Consider the following 10,121-nt stretch of genomic DNA (forward strand, 5'->3'; position numbering starts at 1 on the left):
TACTCAAAGATGGTGGCATTTTTAATTTATTTATTTAGAAGAATGTTTATGATGTTGTTTTAAAATGTTTTTTATTTAGAAATATATTAAAATAATATTTTTTTATTTTTAAAAATTATTTTTAAAATTAACACTTTAAAATCTAAAAACACCAAAAAACATCAACTTAAAGTAAAAAAAAACAAATTCATTTAAAAATGTTTTTGAAACATAAGAACAAATAGAGATGTTTAGCCTAAAAAGAATAATGGTATTTATAATTATTGAAAAATAAAAAATACATGCAGCATAAAAAATAATATAAATATATTCAAAAAAATTTTGTTATTAATCTAAGTATAATCATATTAAATAATAATAAATCACGTTCATTTATTATTCAAGTATACATTTGTTTGAAGGAAAACACTTGTGTTTTTTATTTTCCAACTTATTTTTTATTCTATTATATGTTAACAACAACAAACATATTTATAAGGGTGCAAAATTATTAATATTAGCCGTTATTGTTAGGATGTATAACTTTTAATTATTTTTTATATATTATCTTACTAATATAAATAATATTAACATGTATTGAATTGATATGGAATACCCAAATCCTTTTCTTTGTTTCCCTAAGCAACATTTCTCTTTCAACTATTACAAAACATGTAAAGGTTTCTTGCTATGTTTTATTTCATGTAAATGTTTCAACTTGAAATTTCTTAAGAAAGAGGGGAGATATGAATTATCATTTTATTATGTCAAAACTTTTATTACGACCATTTAAAATTTTATCTATAATAGTATTTACAGTATTTAACTTATAAACATACGGTAAGAAAAAATTTCTTGTGGTGTTGAGCTTTTTTTATAGGCTGAACTCGTAAATGGTTGGGTCTAGACATGTTATATTGATCGTGAATTTTTTAATCCTTGAAGAGTTTTTTAGATCCGTTAAATTTAGGTCGAGAACTTCCCTACTACGATTATGTTTTGTAACCTTAGTTAATTAAAGGCGTGAAGATATATGGGAAAAGGCAATGAAAGTTGAAAGGAGAGGAGGTAGAGGAAGGACTAAGGGGATTAATTGAAGGGTTGAGGACACCGGAAGAAGAGCTCGGAGAGAAGCTTTAATATGGTGGTGAGAGCATAAGGTTAGCCGGAGATCCGTTCTATGCTTTTGAGAATTTTAGCATCGAGGTAGAGCGTCCAAGGATATCACAGCATGGGCCATCTGCAAAGGGAAGGTGTTTCTAGCTCTCCCCCTCGCCCGCACAAGATCTCCAGCTATTAACCAGTCAATTTTTTAGTCAGATTTCATTTATTTGTTCATGATATTTTTTTGTGATGTGATTTTTAGATGTTAATTTTAAATTCTTAGAGTGTAGTCCAGGCAAAGAACTGCAATCTAGGAAACAAAAAACTAACATGACTGGGAAACAAAGGAAGCGTTTGTTTTTGTGTTTGTAACTGTGTTTTTGACAAATTTTAATTTTTATTTTTATTTTGTTAAAATTGAGTTGCGGTTGTACTTTTTGGATTGTTTTGATGTGCTGATGTCAAAAATGATTTTTAAAAAATGAAAAAACATCATTTACATTTATTTCGGCATGAAAAGCTATTTAAAAAGCAACCGCTACCACACTGCCAGACACGCTCAAAACCGCAAGCTAGAAGAGAAATAACAAACAACCATTCATAACAGACATGTGCTTCCAAAAGAAATACTCTGTCCGCCCACTAGCAGACGACATGATGTCTTAAGGGACACCTTCCTAGTTCCTACCCAAACCAGTAGCTCATGATCATAGTACGTCAGAGGCCATGTGCACATGTTTTACCATAAGCATAGGTTCGAGATCCGATCTGGTCAAGTTAAATATTTTTTATTTAAAAATTAAAATAATATTATTTTAATAAAAAAATAAAAATCTAACAGTTTTGCAACCAGTCATATTTTTTTCTTCCTTATATTTTTTTTAATTCGGTCTGACTCCTACCTCGGATCGACCAATTAATCTAGATTGAGTTTTAAAACTATAATAAGAAGCATAATGCAACACAAATATGCAGAGGGACAAGAAATGTATACAAAAGAACGTAATGCTCAAGTGATGAAGAAATAGAGATTTAAATGGATTTTTCAAAGAGTTACACATTTGATGACAAGCATGGAAAGGTGCTCAATCAAAATCCTTGGATAGTGAAATTATTGCAAAGTCTTAAAAAAGATCCCTTTTGAGTTCATAACTTCATAGATTTACAGTGACACCCCCATTATAACATCATAATTAGACAATTCCATCTGGATCCCGCATCCAAAACCATCCCGCTTTTCTTCTTCAACAGTCTTACAGTAACAACACACCAAGGAAAAAGAAGAAGAAGAAGAAGTGTGAAATGAAATTAAAAGGACCTTGGCTTTGCAACAATAGTGGAGTGCTTCAATATGTGCAAACTGAACTGTCCACCTTTCTCTGAGGTGTCGATCTTTGACTGTCCGGGAGGAGGCAAGAGCTCGAAATTCTGTACCAGACGTCCCAGAGTAATGCCAAGAATTGGCAATGCAAGAATAATCCCAGGGCAGCTCCTTCTCCCAACTCCAAATGGAAGGTACCTGAAATCATTGCCATTGGCCTCGACCTTGGCCTCCTCTTCCAAGAACCTCTCTGGCCTGAACTCTTCAGGGTTTTTCCAGTGGGCAGGGTTGTTGGCGAGCCACCAGGCATTGACCAAGATCTTGCTCTCAGCTGGAATGTCAAAGCCTCCAAGCTTGGCATCATGAAGGTTCATGTGTGGGACAAGTAGAGGAATTGCCATCCTGAGTCGGAGGGTCTCTTTGACAACAGCGTTAAGGTAAGGGAGCTTGTAGGTGTCAGGCTCGGTGATTTGGTGACCAGGTCCAAGCAATGTATCGAGCTCATGGCGCAACTTCTTCTGGATTTCAGGATGGTTCACAAGCTCAGCAATCCCCCACTCGATCGACCATAGTGTTGTCTCAATTGCTGTTCCATAGGACAATCAATTTAATTTAGCAAATTAATCTACTATTGAATTCAACCCGTACATTTAGATGAACAAAATCTTATTCTAAATTTTAAATTCAAAAAATTAGACAAAGGTGTAAATCGTTTTAACTATCACACCAATGACCTACCCTTTGAGAAGAAGAAAGAATGATAATGCACACATTTGAAACTTTCCGAAAAGCCTAAAAAACAACTCAAATTGGAGGCGTGTCTTGTATGTTTTTAAAAAATTTTAAATTTTTTTATTTTTAATTTAAAATAATTTTTTTTTATATTTTTAAATTGTTTTGATGTGTGAATATTAAAAATTATTTTAATATATTTTTTTTTAAAAAAAAAACTTTTAATCACTATTACTATTATAAATTTTAAACAAGCCCGTGGCGTCCTCACAGCTCATAGCTGGTGGGTGGTGGTCCCAGCTCTTACTTGCAACCTAACACCCCCAATTCTGACTCAACCCCTTGTGTGTGTGTGTGTGTGTGGGACCACTCCATTTTACTTGTACTCTACACACACACACACACACACACACACACATATAGAGAAAGTGCCCCCCCCCCCCCCATTTTACTTGTAATTTCTTAACCTTATACTTGGGGGGATTTTACTTGTAATTTCTCAGAGGGTTGACATTGCAAAAATGCCCTTCCACTAGATGAGCATGAAACGGCGGCACCTGACTCCTAGTCAGGGATATAAAAGAATAAATTAAACTAGGTAAAAGAACATACCAGCGACGTTGATGTTCTCAACAATGTAAAGGACGTTGTCCTCGTTGATCTCTCCCTTCTTTTGAGCATCCAGGATATGGTCTATTGCGCACTTCAACCCTTCATTGCTCATGTTCTTTGTGCTTGCAAGTTTCCTATTGTCCAATACCAACATCATCATTAATATTCATTACCGTCTCTGCCTAACTCAACCTTAACACAGAATCATTACGGTTTCAGTTACAAAAGAAAACGACGAGTCACCGGTCAGATCGGTTGAACCAAAAGTAAACAGGTATCTATACACACACCTCCATGTGCGGAATCACACAAGATGCCAAAAACTTGGCGCACAAAATGCCAAAACTATAAATTCCAAACGGCAACAACCACGAAGACTTGGAAGCTGCCAGTCCAGAGAACAGACACTAGAACTGTTGGTTAATGATCCATCAAAATCAAATTCCCTAAGAATGACGCTGTAGATGATGAATAAGTTGGAAGAAAAAGAAGAGTGGAATTATAATATTAAGGAGGGGTTTTATTAATATACAAGTATTTACATTATATTTTTTTAATGCTTAACATCATGATCTATCTAGAATATGCTTTTAAGGCCAGATAGTTTATCCTTGAATTGATTTGATTAGTTGCCTGTATATTACGTCCCAAAAAAAAAAATCTAAAATAGTAATGCAAGAATTTGCAGGGAACTAATAATAATAATAATAATAATAATAAAACTAATATTAATAGATTACTAAATTGTTCAGGATTATTTATTGATTAATTAAGAATCTAAATGGCCAAGATTCGATGTGTTAAAAATAAAAAATAAAAAAAGGAAAGGAAAGGAAGAGAGAAACTTACTTCCTCTCATCGACAAAGTAGTCCTTGAAGAGTTGCAACCTTCTCTCCTTAACCTCCTGGCAGATCTTCAAGTAACCTCTCAAGAAAGGTCTCAAAATGGGGATGAAATCACCATAATTATAATCAAAACTCTGAGCCAATCTGCTCCTCTCCCCATTCAAAGCCTTGAGCTTGTTAAACAAAGGATCGTCTTCGCTCTCGAATCTCCTATCAAACATAATCCTGTACATATTATTATACATCATGAGTTGCAATCTCCTCCTCAAAACAATCCCATTGGTTGCAGCCTCAGGGTTTTTCTTAACATCCTCGACAACTTGAGCGGCTTCCTCCTCCCAGCCATACCTGTATTGCTGGACAACCTTGTTTGTAAAGAAAGGGACAGTCATGATTCTCCTCATCTTCCTCCAATGTTCACCATAGACAGTGAACACCATGTCTTGTCCCTTTCCAGTAAAGATATCAAAAACAACATTCCTTGTTCTCGACCCGAACTCAACACCTTGTGTGTGCAGAACCTCTTTGGATAGGTCAGGAGAAGAGACGACAACGAGGTTACGTTGGCCCATGCGAAGGAGGAAGATGTCACCGAATTTCTTGGCTAAGTCGGTGAGGTTACGGTGGTTCAAATCATCACCAACTTGAAGCCAGTTTCCAAACACGGGGACAGGTAAAGGACCTGGAGGGAGTTTAAAACGTTTGCCACGTAGTTTAGAAACGAGAATGGCAACGAGAATGGCAACGAAAGAACCCAAGAGGGTCTTCTCCAGGAGGAGGAGATCCATGATCTTGGAACTGGTTTCTTTGTCAAAAAGAGGTGGGGATTTTTTAGGTAAGAAGAGTGATGGCTGGATGGGAGCAACAGGATGAGGAGAGCTTGGGTTTTATAAGCTGCAAAAATTAGAGAGGAAATGAAGTTGAATTTCACGCGTTGGGTTGTGTGTGTGGGGGAGAGAGAGAGAGTTAACGGCGTTACATTTGAGGTGGTAGGAGACTGTTATTGATAATCATGGATAGTAGTAGGTAAGGCGGGTTGGTGGCTGAAAATGTCATATGGTCACCATATTAATTAATTTGCCTGGCCTTTTTGTATTTCTATACAGGATGTAATGTGGGCGCCACTGATTTATGATGATCTAGAGCATATTTCACAGTGTGGTAGTGATTGCTTTTTAAATAACTTTTCGTGTTGAAATATATATCAATAATTTTTTTTATTTTTTAAAAATTATTTTTGATATCAGCACATCAAAACAATCCAAAAAATACAAACCGCATTAAATTTTAACAAAAAAAAAATTCAAATTTGATGGGAACACGGTTTGCACCGTGTTCCCAAACGCTTTCTTAAATTTCAAGAAAGTTTTTTTCCCTTCTTTTTTATTTTTTAATTCTTTTATTTGAAAATATTTTTTATTTAAAAATATATTAAAATAATTTTTATTTTATTTTTAAAATTAATACATTAAAATCTTTGAAAAAAATAAAAAAATTATTAATTTGATATTTTTTAAAAACAAATTCATTTTAAAAACATGTGAAAATACAATATCAAACACACACCATCAAGTTTCATTTAAGAATAATTTTAAATGTAAACCCCTGGCATCAATCCAAAGTATTTAAAAGAAAATGATTAACAAATCTTTTTAATATTAATTTCAAGATTTCAACCTAAAAAGTTATAAAAGAAATCTCTCTTTAAATATCAACCTAACCTCTTGAAACTATAAGGTCTTACTTTTTATTAGAGATTTTATCCCATAGTGTGACAAACTACTTTGCATTTATTAATACATGTTAATTTCCAAGAATACGTTTGTCTTCTTACAAGGTCAATAATTCTATCTTAAATCCAAGCAACGTTAGTTTCTTATGTCAAAAAATGTTTTTCTCACCTTTTCATGTCTGGCTAACTTGGTTGATGGAAAAATTATTACGATCGAAGGAAAAATGAACTTAGAGTAAGGAAAACAGCATATAAGCCGCGGAGAGATGAGAGTATCATGAGACAATTGATTTTGTAATTGAATCAAGGACACCATATAATTATTTTCAGTTAGTTTATCATCAACATAGCTGGAAAAATGAAAAATAATATTTATTTTTTCTGTATAAATTAAAAACGGAGCTTAGCATATAATTTTCTTCTTCTTCTGTGAATGGACTGCGGTGTATAAATACCTAATATAAACGGGTGGTTTGAGCTTCACACCAAATATTTAAAAAAAAAAAAAAAAGTCAAGGAGCACGATCATGCCTTGTAGCTTTGCATAATTTTTAATTTACTGATTAATCTGCATTAATAGCTAGCTGTATATATAAGCTAGGTTGTATTGTCTTCCTTTCTTGTTAAGCCTGCCATGCAAGTGGGTTGGTGGTTTTAGGTCATGTTTGTTTTCCGGAAAGTAATTTTAGGGAAATTATTTTTCAAACTTTCATGTGTTTGTTTGTCATTAGAAAAGTTGGTCAACGAAAAACACTTTCCGGTCAACGAAAAATACTTTCCAGTCAATTTCAGTCAAAAAAAAAATTTAACTTGGTTTTCAGGAAAATGTTTTCCTTTTAACTGTGTTTGTTTTTCGGAAAGTGGTTTCCGGGAAAACACTTTCCAAACTTTCTTGTGTTTGTTTGCCAGTAGAAAAGTTGGTCAATGAAAAACACTTTCCAGTAAAAGAAAAATTTGGCTTGGTTTTCAGGAAAATGTTTTCCTGAAAAATTTAAAGGGAAAACACTTTCGGGAAGTTGTGAAAAATTTAGAAATGTCATTATTTGCTGATCATATTAAATTTGATCCTCAAACTTTTGATTGCTATATATATTTTGTTTTGAATATTTATTTTTCAATTCTATCTTTTAAAATTTTATTTTTATATTAACTTTGGTTTTTATTTTTATAATTGCTATTTGTTTTTTTCTTATCATATTTTTATTGAAATTTTTTATCTATCAAATTTGGTCCTCATTCTTTTGATTGTTACTTATTTTATTTGAAATAATTTATGAAATGTTGATTATTATTATTTTAATTTCTTCATCTTTCATTTTTTTTTTTATTTGATCTCTATTATTTTGATTATTATTTATTTTATTTGAGATAATTTATGAAATTATATATTTTTTTTCAATTTCATTCTCATTCAATCTTTTAATTTGTAAGATTTGTTCATCATTATTTTAATAAACTTGAGAAAAATAAAATATTAATAAGTTATTTTTCAACTCATTTTCCATGACATAACCAAACACTGGAAAGTGTTTTCCAACTCATTTTCCATTACACTACCAAACATCAGAAAATACTTTATCGGAATTCACTTTTTAAAAAAAAACTACTTTCCAACAAACAAACGAAGCCTAATTGATTGGACATGCATCTCATAATTAAGATACCTCTAGGGGAATTTAGGATAGAATCTTAATTTTGTACATCACTTAGATAATGAAAAGTAAGAATATATATATATATATATATATATATATATATATATATATATATATTTTAAATCTCACCATCAATTTTGAATTTAGTAATAATTTAGTTAAAAATATAATAATTAGTTCATTCAATTTAAATATTTAAACCATTCAAATTTAAAATACATTATAATAAATAATATTTACATCTAATTAATCTCGAAAGGGTAAAGTCAAGTATAGTGACAAGAAGTATATGAAATGGTATTTATATAATTTTTATATTCTTGAATTTTTTTATAATTTAATATTTTATCTATTTCTTTTTTAGTTTGCCTTATTTTATTTTTTTTATCCAATGGTGTAAGAATTTTTTTTTTTTTTTTTTTAAAAGGGAGTGAAATGGAAAATCTTGATTGGAAAAGAAAGGAATTAATTTTAAGAACAATATTGAACTCATAAAATTGAAGATGGTCAATGCTAGATAATAGACTATTTTAATATCATAGAGACTAGTCAATTAAATTTAACAAACTATAAATTAAGTTTAATTTATTTTTAACTTCATCGTTGGTTCAGAGGGATTAGCATAACAATTATATAAAGAATATTATCATTGGACCAGCTTGTGCATTAATTTATATTAAATTGCTCGTTAGCTGGTTTTAAAAGTTCAATCCCTACGTATATTGATATGGTGTATATACACAAGAGAATTTTAATACATGGTATATTTAAAAGAATTTAAATTATATATTTAGAAGAGTTTAAATGTCTGATATATTAGGAAAATTAAAACTATTCTGGAAGTTGATCAAAAGATCTGGACCCAGGAAATTAAGGAAATGAGAAAATTTCATTAACTATATATCAAGCTAATCCCTTTGATTAATAGTAAACTTTGATTAAAATAAATTAAGTGTTTTTTTTATTATTTTGATATGCTGTTAAAAATAAATTTTAAAAATAAAAAAAATTATTTTTATATTTTTTTTAAATAAAAAATATTTTAAAAAACAACAACCAATCATTTCTCCCGGTCCACTTGAAAAAGTCAGCCTTTAAACGCAAGGGTTCGTTAGTTGCCGCCTAAACTCTCCCGTCACCATTAACGGCGTCACTGCTGCTGCTGCCGTGTCAGGCTCACGTCCCCGCATGCTATCTACCCACCTAAACCATACAGAGCCCTCTTCTTTCCACCTCCACGTTGCCTTTGGTTATTTTAATGTGAATGAGTTTTTGATATTAAAATAGTTTTCATGATTATAATTTAAGAAAATTATAAATTAAAATTTTCTTAAATTAAAATTAAATTACATGAAATAAAACCGGCAAACACCGCTCCAATCACACACAAAAACAAACATATCCTAATTCTTCTTCTAGTTTAATATATATTTATTTATTTAAAAATATAGTTGTAATTATTTTTTTAAAATGTTTTTTATGTTAAAATATATTAAAATAATATTTTTATTTTATTTTAAAAAATTATTTATAAAATCAACACATTAAAATAATTTAAAATATAAATAATTATTTAATAAATAAATAAATTAAATTTGCTTTTCACTTCTAGTATTTGTCAAACTTGGCGGCCAAGTTGCAAGTAAATTTTTTCTCTGATTTGAGTTTTACAAGTCACCGCAAAGGTTAGTTATAAAATATAATTCTCTCAAATGGATATTTCTATCTGTATGATGATGGAGACCCAGTACCGGCTACAGAGCTCACCTACTACCGTGGACAAAGACTTGGACACATTGCACACCTACTCCCACCAACGCCACAGTCACCATTGCTTGAGCTACCACCGCCCTCCTCCCCATGTGTAGCTCGCCATTAGCATTCTTGTATGGTGCTGGGGAGATGTTTTTGTACCGAGCATAATTTCAGGAATTATTTATTTATTTTTATTGTTTAAGTTTGTTTTTCATTTTAAATTGCATAATAAAAATACAGGTTTAAGAACACCTGGATTGATGGCGTTAATGTGCTCTCATTTGTCCACCCCATTTCTTATTTCCGAACTCTCCATCAACGAACATCACCATCTCGATTTCTACACGTCCATCCAACCATGTCAAATGCCAAGAATTTATTACCC

General features: G+C 31.4%; 1 protein-coding gene across 1 annotated transcript; it reads right to left on the reverse strand.

The window, feature by feature from the left end:
- Positions 1 to 2,100: 2,100 nt before the first annotated feature.
- LOC118054034 (trans-cinnamate 4-monooxygenase) lies at positions 2,101 to 5,468 on the reverse strand. The gene is made up of 3 exons (XM_035065468.2): positions 4,598 to 5,468; positions 3,749 to 3,882; positions 2,101 to 2,990 (listed from the first exon to the last, which is right to left on the reverse strand). The coding sequence occupies exons 1-3, from the start codon at positions 5,380 to 5,382 to the stop codon at positions 2,392 to 2,394; spliced, it is 1,518 nt and encodes a 505-aa protein (XP_034921359.1). The 5' UTR covers positions 5,383 to 5,468; the 3' UTR covers positions 2,101 to 2,391.
- Between the last annotated feature and the right edge of the window lie 4,653 nt (positions 5,469 to 10,121).

This window comes from Populus alba, chromosome 13 (genome assembly GCF_005239225.2).
Source record: "Populus alba chromosome 13, ASM523922v2, whole genome shotgun sequence".
Lineage (NCBI taxonomy): Eukaryota > Viridiplantae > Streptophyta > Magnoliopsida > Malpighiales > Salicaceae > Populus > Populus alba.

What these genes read in the sequence shown, in the direction of transcription:
- LOC118054034 (XM_035065468.2), bottom strand. Translation starts at nt 5,382, where the DNA reads ATGGATCTCCTCCTCCTGGAGAAGACCCTCTTGGGTTCTTTCGTTGCC. An exon ending in TACTTTGTCGATGAGAGGAA is followed by an intron (nt 3,883 to 4,597) that starts GTAAGTTTCTCT and finishes ATTGGACAATAG; the next exon opens with GAAACTTGCAAGCACAAAGA. An exon ending in TGAGAACATCAACGTCGCTG is followed by an intron (nt 2,991 to 3,748) that starts GTATGTTCTTTT and finishes CCTATGGAACAG; the next exon opens with CAATTGAGACAACACTATGG.